At 38.2% G+C, this 22,352-nt stretch overlaps 2 protein-coding genes and 1 pseudogene across 2 annotated transcripts in view; 1 reads left to right on the top strand and 2 right to left on the bottom strand.

Annotated features, from left to right (window-relative positions):
* Nucleotides 1–3,585: 3,585 nt before the first annotated feature.
* LOC104434882 (disease resistance protein RUN1-like) lies at nt 3,586–8,424 on the bottom strand. Its single transcript, XM_039306964.1, has 3 exons — nt 8,170–8,424; nt 6,983–8,077; nt 3,586–4,846 (listed from the first exon to the last, which is right to left on the bottom strand). Exons 2-3 carry the CDS (start codon nt 7,573–7,575, stop codon nt 3,586–3,588), a joined length of 1,854 nt encoding a protein of 617 aa, XP_039162898.1. The 5' UTR covers nt 7,576–8,077; nt 8,170–8,424.
* LOC104429400 (toll/interleukin-1 receptor-like protein) overlaps nt 7,479–22,352 on the bottom strand; it is a 74,352-nt gene continuing 59,478 nt past the window's right edge. The window contains exon 4 of the transcript XR_005547859.1: nt 7,479–7,569. The gene's annotated coding sequence lies outside the window, so the exon portion shown is untranslated. The remainder of the gene's footprint in view (nt 7,570–22,352) is intronic.
* LOC120290629 lies at nt 9,285–14,686 on the top strand (annotated as a pseudogene).

Here is a 22,352-nt window from a genome sequence, read left to right as displayed (position 1 = left end):
TGAGTTGTTATCAAATACGTTTTTTTTTTTTTTTTTTTTTTTTTTTGCAGAAACTCATCAAGAAAATACAAATTGAAGAATCAAATTTTGGCCAAAATTTTGTCATGCGCCCTAAAGTAGCCAAGGAAGCACCCAATTTTCATTTCATTAGTTAAATGTAATAATGCGGAAAAGAAAAATGGGGAATTTTCAATATATTTCGATATATATATTAGATTACATGGAGGGCTTATTATAGACTTTATTACAAAACTATCTAAGGAAATAAAATTAGATATGTATATTCAAAGTATATATAAAAAATTCAGAGTAAATTGCCTTAATATCTTTAACATTATTAACTATTTTGATGAAGTGTTCAATCATTTCTTTGAAAACTGAAACTTTTTTTTTTTTTTTTTTTTTTTGGTTAAGTTTGTTTAAAAAGTGACGTGGTGACATTGGTTAGCAATTTTGACAGGGATTGAAATTTTTTTTTTTTAAAAGAAAAAGTTGCTTTCAAAATAACTAAAATATTAGCTAACTAATTAAAAAAGATGACGTGGTGACATTGTTTAATCATATGTCCGTTTTCATAAGAATGGCATCATTTCCTTTGGCATCTTATAAATCAAAACATACTATTTAACTTTCCTGTTAAAACAGATCATTTAATTAGTTGAAGATGGTGAAAAAAATCCCTTATGGCTTTGATTGACTTGTATAACAATACCTATATTTTCCCCCAAAAGTTGAATTGGTTAGAAATTCACTTTCACAGCTCAACACATTTGTCATTATCTCAACTTTAAATGTTAATGGGTGAAATGCAATGGGTATAATTTCTCGAGTCTGTTCGTTGGAAAAATTGCTAAATTGTTGTAATCATTAGGGGTGAGCAGCGGTTTAGGGTCAACCCTGGACCGATCCTGGACCGGCCCAACCCTGCCGGTCCCGGGGTCCGGTTCCCAAGGGGACCAGGTCGGTCCTTGGTCCTGAAATTCCAGGACCAACACCGCGCGGCCGTGGTCCCGGTCCCGAGAGTTTTGGGTTGGTCTAGGGTTGGACCAACCCCGTATATTATATTATATATAATTCTTTATATATTCAAACCTAACTAAAATTTATGTTATATTATATTATATATAATTCTTTTATATATTCAAACCTAAGTAAAATGATGTTAAAGTTGTTGACTTCTCATGCTCACAGTCATGGACAGACGGCATCCAATTCCAAAAGGCGTGAAGTTTACGCCGTAAAGGTCTTCACGGCCTCCTCCTCCACAGTCTAAACTCCATAGTACATTCTTCACCGTGAGGACCAAGGACTCCTCATAGTCATGGACTCGCGACGTCCAAAATGGCGCGAAGTTTATGCCGTAAATCTCCTCACGGCTTTCTTCCCTAAAGTACGTTCTCTTCCATTTTGTCTTCTTTGTTCTTCAATTTGCCAAAATCAAAAGTAGCAACATCCCGCTCGCCTCTGGTTGCCCACGCCGCTCACCTTTGACCGTGCGTGCTGCTCGTGCCGCTCGCCACTCACCACTCGCCCTTTGTTGTCGTTGCTGGCCTCGCTAAACGCTCGTCACTCACCACTCGCCGCTAGTCTCGCTCAACGCTCACCGCTTGCCACTGGCCTCACTAAACGCTTGCCGTTTGCCGCTGACGCTCACCCCACTCAACACTTGACGCTTGCGCTCGCCACTCGCGCCGCGCCTCACTCATCGCCGAGTAAATCAAAAGGAAAAAGAAGAAGCCGTAATTAGAAACCCTAATGCTTAGCTTGCCCTTGCTTTCCAAACACAACTTGACTAGTGATATCTACTTTGTGCTTCATTTGAGATCTTGTATTGGTATTTATAGTTTAGTTGCACAATACTGCATTGTCGATGTATCTGTAATTTGAATTTGTAGGTTTACTTTTTTAGGGAGTATAAAAAACAAGACGAAATAAATTATCGATCGGTTCTGGGTTGACCCTGGAACCGGACCGAACCCATTGGGTCGGTTCGGTCCTTGGTCCCAGGCTCAGTAGGGTCGATCCTTGGTCCTAAAAATTGAGGACCAAGACAGTATGGGTTGGTCCTAGGGTTAGGGGGTGGCCCGGACCAACCCGGACCATGCTCACCCCTAGTAATCATCATCCCGCTTTATCTTTCATAATTTTCGCTTGTACATCGATCTATACTGTATATTACATTAGAAAAATCTACTTTATGAAAAGGGATTTTGAACCTCAAACTTTCATCAAAAGTTTGCACGCAATATGCATATATTTCACCAAAATGAACTGAAGAAATCAAATAATAGATATAATGATATTTGAAATAGTCAAGACAATTGGAAATTAGTCCCATAACTATTTAATTTTCTAAATTTAAATCAAAATCTCTCGAATCATACAATCATTTAATTTTTCCCCCTCCCATATTATCATCTTTCAGCAATTTTGTCTATTCAAAACAGATTTGACTTCTTTTTTTGTCATTTTTCAAAAAACCATATGGCCTGCTCTTTTTGCTAATGTTAAGAAGTTATTGGATCAACAAAAGAGTGTGATATAGAATCATAGGAACGAACTATTTCAAATTATATCAAGAATATAAAGACGTTTTGGTTGCCCATCTCTTCGTTAATTGCTAGGGTTAATTCCTCGCCTTTGATAAGCCATAAGGCTATGAGGCATCCCAAATGGACAATATATAATAATAAAATGACATGAACATTGATAATTTAAGTAAAAGATAAAATATAGTTCAAAAAATTGGCTTCGTGCTGAAAATCATATATCAGAAGACAAGGGTATGGATATAATAATAAGCACGACATTTCCTTTAATTGGTCAAGTTTTATTTATTTATTTATTTTATAAATAGTCAAATCCTAGCACGAAAGAGGCATTATCCCCAACAATATAAATTATATAAAACAGCTTATAGTGGATAGAAAATTCTGTCACATGAAATCCACTCTTTATCATACATCTAACCTAATCCATGAAATGAGCAAGGTCAACGGGATAAAACTTTTAAAAACAGTAAGATCTTCCTAAAAATATTTTTAAGGGGATTTTTGCTATCTTATCTATTAAGAGGAAATAAGAATGAAAAGAGATAGATATAACTAATAGAGGGACCGATATCTTCAAAATCAAAATGGAGAAAATAATATCAAACATTGGATTCTTAAATTACAAGAGCCCCCCAATACATTCGGCTACACTAGAAAGTAAGCACATGTCATAAGCGTGAGATTTTTTCGAATCTGATTGTTTTGAAATTATCAATTATTGTAATAGGCACATACTATCTTTTTATTTTTTTTAACCCAAAAATCTTCATTTTTCTAATCTATGATGTTTGTACTTCATCTTCATTCGTTCTTCTAGTCCTTGTCCTTCGGAATATCAATATTTTCAACTAGTTATGACAATGGCATGCTTTTCAGTAAATGAGTTTTATAGAGCAAAATTGTAGTTAAAGGATCTTAAATTGATTGTCAAGTAAATCTTTACAGATGTAATTTATATCAATGAAATCAAATCAAATGGTATAACTTTTTCATCCTTTAAATACTTATAATCCATTTAGCTAGCACAAATAATCTAAGATGGACATAAATGGATGTTTACATAGATCTTTCTTCCTAAAAAGCAAGAGCATATGTTCATCATAGATGACATATTAGAATAGATCAAATTAAATATATTAAAATAAGAGGGAAAGAAAAAGAAAGGAGTGCCATATTTTACCGATCTATAGGTTCTTAGTACTTTTGGGACTCCGTCATAGTCGTCGTCCCATGGTCCGCTACGTTTCTCAGGCGGTTGTCCTTGGCAAAAAATGCTCCTTCCAAGATCTCTCAATTGATCATGCATCTCAAATTGACCACAATCTCCAATCTTAATTAAGCACCTCAACTTCAACTCTTCAATACCTTGACTTGGATAAAACCCACAGTCCTCCCACATGTACATGGCGTATTCAATGTATGTTCCATTTACGCCAATAAAGAAACAAACAATATCGAGAAAAATCTGCTTATGTCCATCTTCTAATGCATCATAACTTATTTGCAATATTTTTTGGACGTCTCTATGTGGTTGGCTTTTTAACTGCTTCCGCACATCTTCCCATACTTTTTGATTCGGTTTTTTATACAAGTATGAACCTACGACCTTAAGTGCCAAGGGAAGCCCACCCATGGTGGATACAATATCACGAGATAGACCCTCAAAGTCCTTCGAAGATTGGTCCATATAAAATGCATGTCTATTAAACAAAAGCAAAGCATGCTCCTGATCCAATTCATTCAAATCATACTTGTGTACATCGAATTTAGATTGATCAAGAATGGCTTTATATCTGGTTGTAACAATAATAACACTTCCTGCCATAAACCAATTATGTTCTCTAGCCAAAGCATTTAATTGATCCTCGTGATCTATATCATCCAGAAGAATGAGAACCTTTTTTCCTTTGAATCTAGATTTGATCAAATTAATTCCATCATCAACATTCCCAAATTGAGGTTCGATTTGTAGAATGCCCTTAATTAGTTGCTTTTGTAAATGAACAATATTGTTGCGGCAAGCTGTTTCTCGAATATCTGCAAGGAAGCTACGATGCACAAAGTCATTCGACAGCTGGTTATAGATTACCTTGGCAAGAGTCGTTTTTCCAATCCCACCCATGCCATAGATTCCAATCATTCGAGCATTAGTGGTAGGAGTGTCTACCCATTTCATGATTCTGTTCACATGATCATCAATTCCAAGTAAGTGCTCAGTAACATCAAGCTGAAAATTTCGTCGCAACTTACTCAAAACCTTTTCGATAACTTTTCTCACTAATTCTCCTTCATGCCTGTCCAACAAAGAAAAACTCACTGATAATTTCGTGATTATACTTAATCTCATCAAAAAGCACCGACAGACATGTGAAGAATGGATGGGACCAATTAAAATGCAAGATGTTTTGGTTTTACAAATAACAATGGGGGATGATGGCCAGCGGTCATTTCATTTTTTTCTCTCTTTTGCTAGATGGATTTGTTGAAAGAAAATAAGGCGGTGCACCTGGCTCGTTAAGAGTCGTTAGAAGTGTAATGTTTGTTACAAGGCTTAAGATTGATGCTAGTTAAATGATAGGAGGTCAATTTCGTTTTAATTAAAGAAGTTTAGGAGAAAAGTATGCTACTCCACTCTAAGGCCAGGGCATCTCACGTGCCAAAATCGAGGACTTATAGTTGATTTACAAATCGCTACTGATGGGGTCTGCGGGCAAGTGAAAATCAAACCTAGACATGGTAAATGTGAAGTGGCTGGTCCTTTTCACCTGAGCCAACTTCCATTCGCATGAGGAGGTCTATTTTATGTGGTGATAAAGCTTTGAAATACTGAGCATGCGACCCTTTTCTAAGTGTATTGTTTGGTGATTGACACTATTGGCTGGAGGCGTTGTCATTTCTTTGATTTTTGCTCTCTTTTGGAGACAACGTAATTCATCTGTTTCGCTTGAACGAGAAAATTTATAGGATAATTACTAAAAAAATCTTAAATTTATTATAATTGTGTTAATTCAGTATTTAATTTTTTTATAGCCAATTTAATCTTACACATTTTGAAAATATGCTAATATAGTCCATCTAGCCAACTTTGGTTAGAAATCACTAACATGGACGCAGGCCGTCTTATGAGGCACCGTTGATATCGACGTGGAGTATTTTTTTAATTTTTTCTGAACTTTGTTGAATTTGCTTATATTTTTTTTTTTTTTCTTTCTTTCTTTTTCCTTGTTCTACGGTCACCCCAGCCATAGATGAGGGCTGCCTCGCCATGAGGGCTGACCTCACCAGAATCTGGTCCTTCTAGTGGGTCCTATAAAGAATCTCAAGAAGGGAGAGAGAGAGTTTTTCCAACAAGAGAGGGCAGTTGTTGGGTCGGATGAGGAGGTTCGCCAGCAGCAAGAACGTGCTGGCAAGCTTCGACTTGACGGCACAGGTGGCGCCGGTGGATGCAACGGAGTAGAGGAACTCTTACTTTGACGACAAAGACAGACAAAGAAGAGCGAGATGATGATGGCGGCGACAAAGTGGTGATTCCATTTTCGTCCCCCATTTTGGTAGGTGGAGTGGAGTCGAAGGCGAAGAAGGAAGCGAATCTGTGGAAGAGAAGGACATTCTGCAAATGTAATCGTGACCTCACTAGAATCTGGTCCTTCTAGTGGGTCCTATAGAGAATCTCAAGAAGGGAGAGAGAGTTTTTCCAACAAGAGAGGGCAGTTGTTGGGTCGGATGAGGAGGTTCGCCAAAGAAGAAGAACGTGTTTGGCAAGCTTCAACTTGACGGCACAGTGGCGCCTGGTGGATGCAACGGAGTAGAGGAACTCTTACTTTGACGACAAAGACAGACAAAGAAGAGCGAGATGACGACGACGGCGACAAAGTGGTGATTCAAAGTGGTGATTCCATTTTCGTCCCCCATTTTGGTAGGTGGAGTGGAGTCGAAGGCGAAGAAGGAAGCGAATCTGTGGAAGAGAAGGACATTCTGCAAATGTAATCGTGTTCTCGAATGATTGTGTGCATGGATTCTTCTTCTTCTTCTTCTTCTTCTTCTTCTTCTTCTTCTTCTTCTTCTCGCCTCTTCAAAAGGACCAGATTTCAGCGAGGCCGCCCTTGTGAGATTCGGCGAGGGCAAGCCTCACTAACCCTTGTTTGTGGCCTGTCACCCTCCATCAAGGAGGCCGTGGCCAGAGTAGAAGAAGAAAAAAAAAAAATAAAAATTTCAGAAAAAATAATAAAAAATTATTTACGTTAACAATTTTCAGTTGAAATCGACCGGATAACTATATTGGTAAATTTTCAGAGGGTCTAGGGTTAATTTGACTGAATAAAAATGTTTAGAATTGTATTTACACAATTACAATAGATTTAAGATTTTTTTGGTAATTTCTCCAAACACTTACTTATCAAACAAGAAAAGTTAAGGTGGAAGCAAAGTACCCATTAGCAACTTTCTCAGACTCCCATCCATGTAAGTAACTCACTTCTTTGAGTGCTTGCTGCCCTTTATGGATATCCTCCTCATCAAAATACTCCTTACATGAATGGAAAGCCATCCCAAAACTTCCTTTTAGATGCCGCACATCCGATGGATCCACCTTATAAAAGATGGGCAAAACTATATGTGATGTGCTCTTCGCGTGATCCATGATATGAATAAGCTCACGAAGGCACCATTTGCTTGATGCATAATTTTTGGAGATGATGAGGATCAAAATCTTAGACCGAGCGATGGCATCAAGAATCCGTGGACCGAATTCCTCGCCAATTGGAATGCTCTTATCATCCCTGAACACGAAAACCGGTACAATCCCTGCCTTGTCTAGACTGTGATAGAGGTGATCGGCAAATTCCTTGCGGGTATCTGACCCTCTAAAGCTCAAGAACACATCATAATGATCATTACCTTCTCCTGTGGGTGTTGGAGAGATGAATGAAGGGTGCATCCCTTCATTTGTTTCAATGTGACTCCGTCCATTGTCCATGGTGGCAATCAGGGGGGAGTTGGAAAGAAAGATGCTCTTCTGCTGCATAAAAAGATTGATAACTAGTCTCTATGAAGTATGAACATGAAATCTTTTACCAAGAAAGAATAAAATAAACACGAAATCTTTAATAAATTAGTATTTGATTGACTAGGAGCAGTTGCATGGTTTTAGTGCTTGCCCTATCTTCCTTTGCACATCATCCTTCAGTCGAGTCAATCTTGTTGGTTTTGGTCCCCTCACACACAATGAGTACGTTAATTTCTTAATTGGGCTATAAAATACCCGAGGATCACCTTCACGCCTCAACCTGGACCGGCTTGGTTTGTCAATAGACGCTAATCTCAAAAGACGCTGAGGTAAATTTGCAGATCATCTCAGGTCAGAACGTCACGAGAAAGGACGAGTAGTGGGTACGAAGAAATCACCAACAACAGACGGCGAACTTACTATCTCTCGATAAAATCGCAGCTCTTATCCGGTATATCTGGAGATCCCAGAAACGACCCTCGTGTTCCGAGCGAAGACCGCCCCACCAAACCCAGGAACCCTAATCGCCTCGGCGAGGAGTCCATTATCAGAAATCATAGCAAGCGGAACACTAAAAAGTTCGAAAATCGACACGATTCGAGTTGATTTTACCTGCTGATTGGTGCCCACCGAAAAACCAGTCCTTTGAAGCCGGTGGTTCGGAAGGAGCGATTGCAGGTGCTCTTCGCGACGGCGTCGGGTGTACTGCTTGGTGGATTCGCGAGAAAGAAGATCGCTGCTTCCTTCTCCGATTCAAGCCGAAGCTCTCGCTCTGGTCGTAGAGGCTTCGATGTGCTTCAGATCTGGAATTAGAGAGAACTTGTACTTGGCAATCGGATAACGCGGTTCTGTGTTGACTTTCTGCCGGAACACGATCACGTGCCATGGGTGGGATGCGCTGTGTCTTGGACGCCAGATTTGAGTTTGATCTTTGTCTTGGAGAGCTGTTAGAAAATCGCTAAAATTAATTGATAATTTCCTTACTCATCATAACTTTTCTTTATCAAATGATAATTTGATCACATCCATGACTTTCTTTCATGTATTGAAGTGATGACAGAAAATCGATTTTGCAAAATAGACTCGACGGATCATGTTTTTGCCCTTTCTATCCAACGGTCCACGTTGAATGTAGGACTAATCCCATAAAAGAGAGTTTTGATTTGCGAAATTTCCGTCCCCATCAAGAGGTTTTGCCTATAATAAAGTAGCTTTTTATTATTATTTTTGCCAAACAGTAAAGTAGTGTTTGGAAATGCTATTTTTCCTGAAGTTTTGAAAATCATTCCATTGTAATATATATTTAATATATAGAAAGGAAAAAAATGTAAATTAAGAAACAATATTACTTTGCCAATGTTGTCTTTCACTGACGCACAGCAACAGATACGTCTATAACTTTCATATGATATGCAAGTCTTCCGTTTCCAAAGTAACCTTCACACATAATCCTATCTGCCGAGGTTAACGATTTTCAAGCCCAAGCGTGTCAAATGAAGCCCGGGGTGCAAAATAGAGCCTAGACAAACTTCAGGGGCGAAAGAGGAAATTTCAAAACAAAAATCGAAAAATAAAAAACAAGGCTCCAATCTCTCCCATTCTCCAGCGTATATATAAAAATAGGCAGCGGAAAACATCACCAATCCCGCCATCGCTGGAAGCGTCTTTTGAAAAGAGCACTTCGAAGCGCGCGGTCTCTAGAGATTAGTGATCGTCTTGATTCAACTATGCCTCATGCATCATCGATCGATCGATTGAATCGTTCGAACAGGTCGAGACTCCATGGAGGATCGGGGCTTGGAAGAGGTAGAGAAAGCTCGGGGCTGCTGAGCTTGGCTCTTGAGTTCGGCTTCGACGAGCAGTCCGCCAGCAAGTGCTTGGGACCGTCTCGTTTCCCTCTACGGTAACTCGAATCGTTATTTCGTCGCCCATTTTTTATGCTGATTAGCGTTGCGGAGGTTGTGTAGGTATTCTGGCGATTGATTGTGTTGCGTGGATGATTCGTGAATCGATTGATTGTGCAGTCCTGAATGCGGAGATTTATTGGGGTTAGTCGTCATTCTGACGATGGCTGTGGAATGGTCTGCCTTTTGGATGTGAATGGACCAGAGCTGGTTAAATCTAGTTCATTGATCTCGTCCCTATTTCTCCGTGGGTTTTGCGGAGCGGTCTTATTGACTAGCGAAATGTCTGACTTATTTCTGAACTGACTGCAAATTTACATATGGTGTCTTGCCTACATATAAATATGGTGTCTCACTGAACTAAGTGCAAATTACGTATTGTGGATTGTGTTTATTTGATCTCTTGTTTGCCGTGGAACTTGCAAAATCATTTCTTTCTTCTTTTGGTTTTCTTAAGGCGACAAAGGTCGAGAGTTTATCACTGTTGAGCACTGGGGCGATGACTTCCTAGCAAAACTTCCTGAAACCATGCAAAATTCTGAGGATTGGGATGATTTGCAAGATGTGGAATCAGAAGCTTGTGGAGATTTGATTGATATGTTTGGCCAACATATCAGTAATGATGGCGAATGCAATGTTATACATGACGTCAATATTATAGAAGATTCTCCACAACCTGAGAAAAACCTAATTTTTCTTGAGGTAGATTCCTCTACTGACAATGAAGACGAAGATGATATATTTGGCAGTAAAATGGGCAGGAAATCCACATGCTATATTCTTGATCAAAGCAGTACTCCGAGCAATTCATCCACTCAACTTCTGGCCAGACGATCTTTAGAATCCATGATATGCTTCTGAATACTGTGAAGTTGTCTCACTCCTTTCTATCCTCACCAGTTTGAAGGGATTAAGAAAAAGAAAGAAAAGCAGGGTGGATTGGCATGTTTTTCCCCATGCCCAAAACTAATTTGGTCGATAGTTGTTAAGTTTGTGGCTCAAGTTTTTGATTCATGGACCTTGATTTGGCTTGTGATTGGCCCATGTAATTGCATGGACCAAATACGCAGCTTGAAGAATGTCTGAGTATTGTATAGGGTTGGCCGTTTGGTGAAGCAACTGTGGACGCCTGAAGAAGCCACGATAGTTATCGGGCAAATCCCCAGAGTCTGGCCACAATGGTCCAGTTGTTTAGGAGGTTAACAAAAAGTAGGCAGATCTCGGCGCAACTTTTTATTCTTTTAACAATGATTCTGCAACCATATTTTTATATATTTTTGTTGCTGAGGTATATTTGGGCCAAGAAGGAAAATAAGAAGAATTGACAACAGATTGTCTTGGTTTTTGATCGGGAGAGATTAGAGGTCCTTCTCGAAAACTCTTAAAATGCTTTCCACTCGTCTCATTTGTTTTTGATTGACTCTTGCAATTGGAGTTTTGGTTTGTGAGAAACTGATTTATTTCTTATTGTAATTCACTTTTGGTCATTGTAAAAAAACTCCTCCTGTTGACGTAGATGAAACTGCCCAACCCCTTAAATTAGTGTGTCACCATTCTTTGCTCTTAAAATGTCTTTCCTTGAAAATTTCGAGTTTGCTTGTAATCTGCTCACAGCAGAGGACCTTGTGCAGGGTACCTGTACAAAAACATTTGGTAAATTGCTTATGAGGGCTCTCATCCGATCAAATTTCATAGACACTCCTAACTTTTGCCAGTTACTTCCACAGTCTCTAAGATCTAAATTGACTTATATTATAATCGTTTGGTCAAATAAGACAGTTGATTTCTGTTTAGGATGATGTAAAATACCTATATTTTTCAAATATTATGAGAGTATAGTACATCATCCGAGTGTGAAACTAGCATCCAGTGTCTTTGATGGGAGTGTTTTGCAAAATGAAGGCTAGGGATCTCCTGTGCACAATTTTCTTTTTCCATCACTCCATGTCAGAAACTTTTTATGGTGCTGAAGAGGCTTGTTTGTGTTAAAGGAAAGTAAAAGCACTGTCGCTCAAGGTTCAATATCGTCATTTTCAAATAAAAGACATTTCTCTTGAATTTCGACATGCAAACAAGAAACTCTGAGTTATGAGGAATTGCAAGCCTTGGATGACATAGAATTGACAACTGTTGTAATATTCGGAAACAGGGCATTTCAACCGATGTAGCATCAGGCTTGTAAAGCTTCTGTAGCTAAGCAAGATTCCTTCATTCTCATGCCCACTGGGGGTGGTAAAAGTTTATGTTACCAGGTTAGTGAATTTTAACATTATTTCGTTTGTGTAATGATCGTATGTAGAAGTATGTGTGGAGACAATGTTTAGAGCACAAGGCCTGTGCACTTTGCTCAATGGTTGCACCAACTAAATGTAAAAGGGTAGACCTGTATGTCAAAATTTAAGCTTTAACACGATCTTCTATTCTGCTTTGTTTAGCTCTGTTGAGAAGGTCATGAACTTAAGGAAGGAAATGTTTTTAAAATGAAGATTAAGCGATAGGAAGTGATTCAGGTACATAACCATGGGTTCCAACATATGGCCTAAGACAAAATTAGAAAAGAAGGAAATAGAGTACATTCTCATTCTACCTTCGCACATCTCTATATGTTATGTGATTTCTGGGGAAAAAAAAAAAGTTTGTACTATTCTTCTAGGACCTTCTAATCACTTACCGGAAAATTCATCTTGTTTATGCATGTAAGTGTTATTGTCAGTCATAATTTAGGTCCAATTCAAATGGGTTATGCTAAGTCAAAGAGGAATAAGTTTTTAAAGTACTTCCACCAAATACAGGTTCTAGATTTCTATATTTCCTTGCAGTTATTGGCTATGCCATTATCTCACAAGGGTTGATAATCTATCACTTCTTTTTCCCATAATTGGTTCGAAATTAATGTCCTTTAATATACAATGGATCTTCATAGCATGCAAAATATTTGATTTACTGAATTAAGGAGGAAGATAATAATCTGGATTTATTAAGTCAAAAATTTTAGAAGTGTTTTCTGTTCAGTCTTGAAGTAGTTGATATATGTTTCTAGCTCAAAGTAATTAGAAGACAAGTAGTGACTACTGGTCCTTCCTGATCAGCTGATGGTGAAAGAAGTAATAATTCCCTTGTCCCTTCCTTTCTTCATGTGCTCTTCTGATGTTTTTACCCTTCGTTTCAGCTGCCAGCAACTCTTAAACCAGGTGTAACGGTTGTTATATCTCCCCTGCTATCTCTCATTTAAGATCAAATAATTACTCTATACCTCAAGTACGGCATACCATCTATTTTCTTGAACTCTCAAAAAAGTGCTGCCCAAGCAGCAGCTGTCCTCCAATAACTAATGCAAGAGTTAGCTATATTGGACTTCTAAAACTTATATTCTAAGTGTTGTGACTGTCAAATTATTAATCTCCACTTCTGCTTTGCCTGCTTTTTCAGAAAAGATAAACCATCATGCTAGCTATTGTATGTAACTCCTGAAAGGATTGTGGGAAACCCACCTTTTCTCAAGATATTGAAATGCTTGCATAGAAAGGTATTGTTTCTGATGCACCATAACTTTTTCTAAATGGTTCTTTATAAATTTTTTATATTTGACCATCGTGCATTACGAGCACGACTAGCTGGTTTTATTGTTGTCACTGCAGAACTGTTGTCCTTGTTCCTGATAAATATAAGCAAGTTAACTTTTATATATGCTAACTTAAACTCTTTTTCCAAACTTTTCTACATTTTCTGCATTTCTAGCCTAATTAAATTGTCTTCGAAGCCCAGAATCCTGTGAAGTTCTAATATAACAGAATGTAGTGTTCCTTGTTTGATGAAAAGATTTAGGTTCTGTCATTTGGGAATACATAGTGGCACATCGTTCATTATATTGAGTAAAGAGCACACAACTTAAATAAGCTCCAATGGAAATTACTTTCTAGAGAAATTGAATCCAGCATAAGCTTGGATAAGGATCCAAACTCCTCTCTATGTTTGGCAGGATACTCAGTCTCTTAAGCTGGCTCTTGTATCCCTATTTATTATATTAATGCTTATACTTTATGTTAACAACTTGAGAAAGGCAAAGGTTTGACCATGTGATCATTGATTGTGTTTCTTACAAGGTCTTAACTGGATTTGCTCTGCCAGTTTGATCTCATGAAAGGAATGTACTGCTGGTTTGAGCTTTTCTTCTACATTAGACTGATTATCGTTGAAAGCTCATTGATTGTCACTTTCGTGGTTGTCATTATTGTAGTCTATGGGGACAAGATTTTCGTCCAGATTATGGACTGGTATGTCTCAAGACTAACTTTGCGTATGACTTAGTGATGGCCTTAGCCGCAATTGCCACTCAGTGAGTTCGTGAGGTACTAAACTTATATATTAACCTCCTCATTATGTTGAAATAATCTGTTCGTTCTGATTGAATTATTCATCCATTGGAGGATATCCTACAAACTCTTGGGCTTCCCCATGCTCTTGTTCTCGAGACAAGCTTTGACAAACTAAATCTAAATTATGAGGCAGCTGGGAGAGCTGCTAAAGAATCGTTTTGCTAATTGTTGTGGCATAGCATATTGCCTTTCAAAGAGTGAATGTGTTGATATCACAAGATACTTGAATAAGAAGTGCTGTATAAAGATAGTGTACTATCATGCTTGATTACTAGCCCATCGAAGAGTAGCTGTTCAAAAGAAATGGCATACTGGAGAGGCCCAGATTGTATGTGCTACCATTTGCCTTTGGAATGGGAATAGACAAACCTAATGTTGTATGTAGAAATGGACTCTGGCCTTTGCCCATTTCTTATCTTTTAGAAGTCGATAAAATCATCGTGGTATAATGCCTGGAGAAGCGGAGGAAGAGGAAGGTGGCCAGATACAAGCTTTATTTGGTCGAGTCAAGTTCAAGGCTTCTTTCAAACAAGGGTTTCGAAGGTTGAAGCGCAAATGCTCGAGCTTTGTGTGTCGATTTAATATGTAGAAATTACTGAATATCATGCTTATCGTCATTAAGAGAGAAAAGGATGAAATCAGTCAGGAGGAAACAGAGGGGTTTGTTTTGTTTATTGGGTTATCACTTTAATATGTATCTAATGTTAAATAAGTATCCAAAAGAGTGTCACAATGTTCAATCTTTCTGGTATGATGTCCGTTCAAATTGTTGTTTCATTCATCGATCTCCAGCATTCAAGACATAGGAAAATGAGACAACTTGTATGTGATAGTCCATATGTCTTTATATTTGCCAAAAGGATTGTTTTTTTTTTCCCTGAATTTCCTTACCTTTTGATTTATCTGCAACATGATTTTGCAAGCATGCATGCATTCCCATGCAAAGTAAAAATCATCTGTCCTGCTAATTTCTCCTCTTCTTGACAACATGATGCTGAATGCAAAATAAGAAGACTACTTTCATTTGTTGGATTTAACGTTTAGATCTACTTCGTGGTCGGTTTCATTGTTTAGAACTCTCTTTTGGCCAAATGTTTTTTAAGTCTCCGTTTTGGGGTTCTTTTAACCCTGTAATTTCCTCAATTTGTCTATTTCGATTCCTCTGCGTTATATGATTCATCATATGGCAAACTAAAGAAGCTATATAGTCCGACATGCAGTTTGCAGGTGTAAAATAAATCGAAAGGCCTTCACCAGTTTCATTCTGATTTGAGTGACAGCTTTCATTATTCCAGTACCCTCCCGTCAAGCTCGGGCCAAAAAAAATGAGGAGAACCAAAGAACTTTCTCCTGTCCTTTCGAAACCTACGTTGTTATTGTTCGAATGGCTGTTATTAATAGGATCTTTATGTAATATGTGATGGAACTATTATAAACAAGCTCAAAGCAAATCCTCTGCATGAAACCAAAGTAGAAGAGAAAAAGGGGGGAAACTCATGAATAGAACCAAATGGTTCAATCAGTTCAACATGTTCATCCAATCATCTGGTCGATTCACGTTCCAACTTCAATAATTCGGTCAATAAGGTCATGACTCATGTCGTATAAGCAGTCAAACATAATGCCATTGCCCTTTGGATAAAATATCTAGGCACTTGTTGAGCAGCTAAGTTATAAATTATACAGTCAATACATTGACTTTACTTGCGACTTTTCTCGTGTTATTGAGTAGCGAAGTTATAAATTATATAATCAATACATTGACTTTAATTGCGACTTTTCTCGTGTTATATATAATCAATATGCTCAAAATTAGATTATTTTGTGTTTGGTATATTTCACTAATGTTTTAACTTGTTAGTGCGGCCCACATTATGCATGATTGAGTTAAAGTTTTGGTAGAGAACGAGCGAATCAGACTATATGATTATCTTGTGAGTAGCTTTTAACTACAAAGTTCCACCATTGTAATGCAATACGATGAAGAGGAACATCTGAGAGTGGTGGCCCCAAAGAAATTGCTTCGATTGAAACTTGAATGCACGACCAATGACTACAATTTGGCATAGTAGAGTCCAAGTACCAACCAAATGAGTATAAATCTTGAGGGGGTACTTTCACCCTTCCAAAGGTTCTTAACATTTTTCTCAATCTTCAACTGTAGCCAACGCCAAAGAAAATTTTGTTTCAGGTATGAAAATGTATGGCTGTGTCTACTCTACTTTATAGACTCATGTTTTCTTTTTTTTTTTTTTTTTGGTCTTGAGACTCATGCTTAAAAGAATCAAGTTTGAGCTTATACGATTAAAGTGATTGCAAAATGCCAATACATGAACTTCCTGGATCCGAGAGCTGATTGTACACTAACAAACACTGTTATTTTGTGCTCAAAATTCTTACGAATGAGAAACAACTGTCTTTCAGGAACCTTGTTACTGAAAATCTTGCCTGCAATCGATAGATTATTTGCTGATCCCATGACATTCGCTTTTTTCATGAAAGAAGTCTCTCACATTCCCAGAATTGTAGCTTGAAGTGGTCATCTAAATGGTAATCTTGTTGACAAACATGACTTTATGCTTAACTTCACATCCAGAACCACCTGCACATGCAGTCTTCCTGCAAGCATCTTGAAATTCGACCTTTGCTAAATAATAACATGATGTCAAAGCTTGCAAAGAGTCGACTACTGCACCACATTAGAAGAGGTCCCTTTATATCAAGAATCCTATCAAGATTATCAGCATCAAGCACATTATAAGCACCTTTAGCGAAGAACTTTGGAACGCCTTTCCATAACGTCTCATGACAAATCTCATTCCGGTCCACATCTCCATCTTGTGATGTTTGGGAATGCTCTCTGAATTTTATGAAATGCAGCTTGAATCTACACAAGAAGGATAGGATTTACTAATTATCAATAAATAGAGATAACTAAGATCGGAGCATCACGATTTACATCATGAAAGATACGGTACAAATGCACAAACATCATTTGCACCAATTGCAGTTGGACCGCAATGAACAGAGACTTCATGAGCTGCCTGATGAAAACGAAAACAACAGGCTTGGGAGAAGTAGCAATTAGCAACACTTTCCTTGTTTGTGTTTAGGAACATAATTGATGTCAATAAAAATATGCTGAAAGGTGAAGTGCTTAAACTACAAAGCAGAAAGATGAATTTATTACTTGGTTATTTTGCAATATCCTGTTAGCAAAATCAGCAATACAGGATAGTATCACATCGATAAACTGATAGAGATGAAGGAGATTGTCCTCATGCATACTTACATACTGATTTTTCAAGTAAAATTCCACAGCTCGCATAGCATAAGCACACAGGTTATTTTTTCATTGTTATGGTACGACTAGTAGTGCATACCTCCCTTTTTAGAGCCTTATCGAGTTTAGGAGCAGTAACATTTGAATGCAATGGCATCAAACACCTCTGCATCAGAGTGACATCCAAAAAAATCAGTAGCTACGTATTTGATTAACAGAGAGGTTGAACCTCATGAGCATACAAAAAGCAGACTCAACTCAAAATACAACATCAAAATCATTCAAGTATGTCCTGTTGAGCCTAGAAAAAGTGTACTAGATCCTCACAAGCATCAAAACTTCCTCAAGTGACATAGAGAATCTCAGGCAAAGACAAGTCACCATTTCACTTGGAATTGCTCTTTCAAATTACAGCATGATAAGAGACTTGTAGTGCGCAGATTTTTCAACGATCCTATAGCACTAGGAAGCTTTTCAATCCCAACACCACTAATGTCTAGATGTTGCAAATTCTATAAATCCCAAATTAAGCTAGGGATGTCTCCGAGTGACACACAACAGCTGGCACTCAGTTTCTCCAGATTCCTCAAAGAACCGATAGACTTAGGAATCTCAGTAATATCAGCAAAATCTAATATAAGTTCTTCTAATTTGACAGATTCGCCTCCTTTCAGTTCTAACTCACGTACCATCCGCTCTTGGTCCAGTCCATTGCCACATTCTTCTTCGACGATCCCAAATCTCCTGTGGATCCTAAGATTGCCACACTCTCCCCAATTTCAACTTGGTGATCCAACCGAACGTTGAGATGCACCTTCTCCCATCCCGACTTTGATATGATCTTCTTCGCTTTCTTCTCTCTTCTCTTGCAACAAACACACTAAATTATAGCTTCTACCAATAGCCTCCTTCCTTGTCTAAACAACTTAAATAGCAATTTTCACTTGAACCACCAATTCATTCTTTGTCATTTAACACCACATTCAAAGAGAAACCTCAAATACAGACAGTGTCAGACGAATCAGTGCCGCTAGCTTTTATTGCAAGAAAAACTCAAAAGAAGAACAAAATAACTCTTTTATTTCGCACCAATTCTCATTCAAGAAATAGACCCCACATAAACTCCATCCACACTAGCAACACAGACAAACCTTTGATAAAAAATTGCATAAAACAACTCAATACTTCACTGCAGACCCCAGTGCCCGATCAGACTGAGGTAAGTGTACTAGAACAAATTCACCAAGACTTGGTTTTGGTAGTGGAATCACCACAAACAACCATGGAGGAGCGACTCCAAGTGGCGTGAGCTCCATGCGTCCGCATGAGAGAATCTCGAAGGGGAGAAGTAATGCTGCTCTTCAAGAACGAACTGGTCTCTCTACTTGGTTTTAGGTATGAAAATGTGCATGGCTGTGTCTCTCCTACTTTTATATTCATGCTTAAATAAATCAAGTTTGAGGTTATCCGACCAAAGTGATTGGAAATGCCTACATATGAATTTTGATGTAACCAGGGCAACGGATGATTTTAGAATGCCATTATTTTGGGTTCAAAATTCTTCCAAATAAGAAACTACCGTCTTCTTGGAAACCTTTTCATTGAAACTCTTGGCTGCATTTGACAGATTATTTGCTGATTCCACGACATTTGCTTTTTCCACAAAAAATGTCTCTCCCAGTCATAAAACTGTAGCTTGAAGTGGGCATCTAAATGGTAATCTTGTTAACAAATCTCATTTTATGCTTGACTTCACATATAAAACCACCTACACATGCAGTCTTCCTCCAAGTGATCTGTGATGCAGCCTTTGCTAAAGAATAGCATGATTTCAACCTTGCAAACTAATACACCACATGAGAAGGGGTCGCCTTATATCAAGAACCCTTTGAAGAATATTAACAGCATGGAGCAAATGATAAATGAATAGCAAAGAACTTCGAAATGCCTTTCTATACTGACATAGCTCATTCTTGCCCGTATCTAAACCCTGTGGTGTTTGGGGACTTTCTCCAAGTTTCATCAAATGCAGATTTAATCTACACAAGGAAGATAGCACTGAGTAATTATCAATAAATGAAGATGTCCAAGATCATAGCATCAGAACTTACCCCATGAGAGATAAGGTACAAATGCATAAACATCGGCACCAATTAGAGTTGGACCACAATGAACAGAGACTTCATTAGCTGGCCAATGAAAAAGAAACCAACAGGCTAAAAGAGGTAAGCAATTAGCTCCCTATTTGTGTTTAGGAACAGAACTGAAATTAATAAAATTATGCTGAAAAGGTGAAGTGCCTAAACTACAGAACAGAAAGATGTATTTCCTACTTGGTAATTTTGCAAGATCCAATAGCAATACGGGATAGTTTGCGAGGAGGTCAATTTCAACTTTACAAATCCAATGCCACATACATGAGAATTGAGCTTGTCAAATCTATATGATAACATTCGAAGGATATCATCACACAAATAAACTGATAGAAATGGAGGAGCCTAGCAGTGCATACCTCCCTCTTCATAGCCTCATCAACTCCAGTGTGATATCATTAGACTGCAACCGCATCGAACAACTCTGCATCAGGGATCACGGTAACATACAAAAAATCAGCAGTTTAGTATTTGATTAAAGGAGAGCTAGAACCTAATGAGCATACAGAAAGCATATTTAATTGAAAAAAATACATTTACAATCACTTAGGGATGTGACGTTGAGATCAGATTGAGTGTTTTGGATCTTCACAAGCATCAAAACTTCCTCAGGACACTCTAGTTGGCCCCAAAGCCTCTTCAAGTTTGCCACGCAAGATGGTCCTCAGCTGTTGCTGATGCTTCCTCTGCAAAATCCCTTTTCTTTATTTTGATCGGTCTCAAGTATGGAATTTGAAGTTCCTTGGCCAAGTGAACCACGCCCAAATCAGTCATGTGATAAAGCAATTCCATGACAATAATAGGATCAAATGGGATGCAAACTAATCAGCAAATTCTTGAGCTCCTTGTCCCAGCTTGTTTCACAGTAGATTGAATTGAAGTCCCAAAGTAAGCCTTGGTCGTTACATAAACCAACCAAACTTGTCATAGAAGCAACACCAATTTACCTTGCTTGATAAACTTTCAAAACAATAGTTTGACTACTAGTAATGTTAAGGTGGTTTACATTCATATATGACAGACTAACCAAAACTACTTCAACATTTTTTTTTATCACTAACTAGAAACACTTGATAGGTTTTATTTTAGCTCAGTTCATCATACTTAATGGGAATTGATGCTCTTCTTAGAAGTTTCAAGAGGGACATCAAGGGAACAATAAGAAACTTGACAGGGTTTCCATTCATCACAGAAAACTGATATGTTTGTCCCAAACAAGACATCTGCCATTAGTCAAATTTGATACAAAAGAACTCACAAAGTAACTCAAAATGGCCAAGGATTTTTTCAAAGAAAATATTAATTCTGGACAGGGAAATTCTAGGCATAGTTTACTATATTGAGTAGCAAAAGTTCATCGGCCTCAATTTGAAAATTTCAAATCCCAGGTTTACTGATAGAGGAACTATTAAATCACTAGGGAATTGTTCATCTTTGCTTGATATTTTCATCTTTGCCTTGCAAGCTGCTAATATGTTTGCAGTCTGCAGAAGCTGCCAATGGAAGAATAAATGAAAAATATTGCTATGTCGAAACCAACGGCAATATATGTAGGCAAATCTGGAGTTTCCAAAATCAATCAGATAGATACCCAATGTGGAGCAAATCATTCTTTAAAAAAAAAAATAAAGCTTCGAGAAAAGTATTACTCTATTTGCTCATGCTGACCATTCAAGGATGAAGAATCTTACTATGCCTTCTATTGACATTCGGGTCTGCATTTTGATCTCAGCTGAAGCATCATGTCAGATTCTATGACCAACTCCCCCACTCCTTCAAATATCTAAGACAAGGAATTTAGGGAAGTACAGAAACCTGTCATGGAAAACCTTCTTGTCAAAAGGAGATAGTGATGGAAACTAGGTCATCAATCTCATAAAAAAAAAATGATGCTTATTTACCTCTATTGAAGAAACAGGACTAGTCTCACTGTTGTAATATGGGTATAAGATTCCTCACATCATTATCACTGCAAGATAATATTTCCATAGAGAACTCCAAACCGATGTTGTTCATAATTTCTAAAGATGTGCATTCCTAGATAATTTCGGTATTGCTTCCAATGAGTCACAACCAGAAATATCCAAATCAATTAAATCCAACTTTTCAAGTCCCCGAAGCTGAGGAGGTTTCTTGCTGTCTCGAACTCTTAGAGATCCTAACTTCTCACATCCCATCAAATCTGGAAAGTCTCTATTGATTTGCATCCTGTAAAATCCAAGTCTTCTAAGAACTTTGCACCATCAAGACCTTGAATATCGACTATATTGTCGCACCCGACAGCAACTAATTTCTTTAGACACAATGATTCTAGACAGAGAAGCCTTTTAATGGAATTGCAATCATATATAAATATGACCTCCAACAATGCCAAATTATCATGCCCTGAATTTCAACTAGGCCATCGCAATGCTCAGCGTGCAATCATTTCAGACGAATCAATCGTGAAAGGTTCAATCTTTCAATGGAACTGCACTTTTCTATTGAAAATCTCGAGGGAAGGCAAGTCACCAATTTCACTTTTCAGACAACAGCACGATGAGAGAGGTAGAGTCTGCAGATTTTTCAGCCTTCCAATCGCATTGGGAAGCTTTTCATCAAGAAAAACTCAAATGAAGATGTTGCAAATTCTGTAAATCCCCAATTGAGCTAGGGATTTCTCTCAGAGACTCACAACCATAAGCGCTCGATTTCTTCAACTTCCTCAGAGAACCAATAGACGTGTTCATGGTCATCAAGAGAGAAAAAAAAAAGAATCCTTCCCATCCGAGAAAGGGGAGAGGCCGAGAGAGAGAGAGAGAGAGAGAGAGAGAGAGAGAGATTGAGGACACGGATGGACCCGTGGTCACCGAGCTACCGATCCCATGGAGTTGGCCGGAGTCTAGAGATCATGACGATTCAAACTCTTAACCAAAACCAGATGTACGTAGCCAAATCCCGGCCTCGCATGCTCGAACACGCTTCGCCCCCGCACAGACTAGACAACGTGAAGGAGTCGGCGATAAAAGCATCGTGGTGGAATGATCCGGAGAAGAAGAGGAAGAGGAGGGTGGCCAGATACAAGCTTTATTCGGTCGAA

Source organism: Eucalyptus grandis, chromosome 2 (assembly GCF_016545825.1).
Source record: "Eucalyptus grandis isolate ANBG69807.140 chromosome 2, ASM1654582v1, whole genome shotgun sequence".
In the NCBI taxonomy this organism is placed as follows: Eukaryota; Viridiplantae; Streptophyta; class Magnoliopsida; order Myrtales; family Myrtaceae; genus Eucalyptus; species Eucalyptus grandis.
The sequence above is the reverse complement of the archived record's forward strand: the minus strand, read 5'-3'. Positions and strand labels throughout refer to the sequence as shown.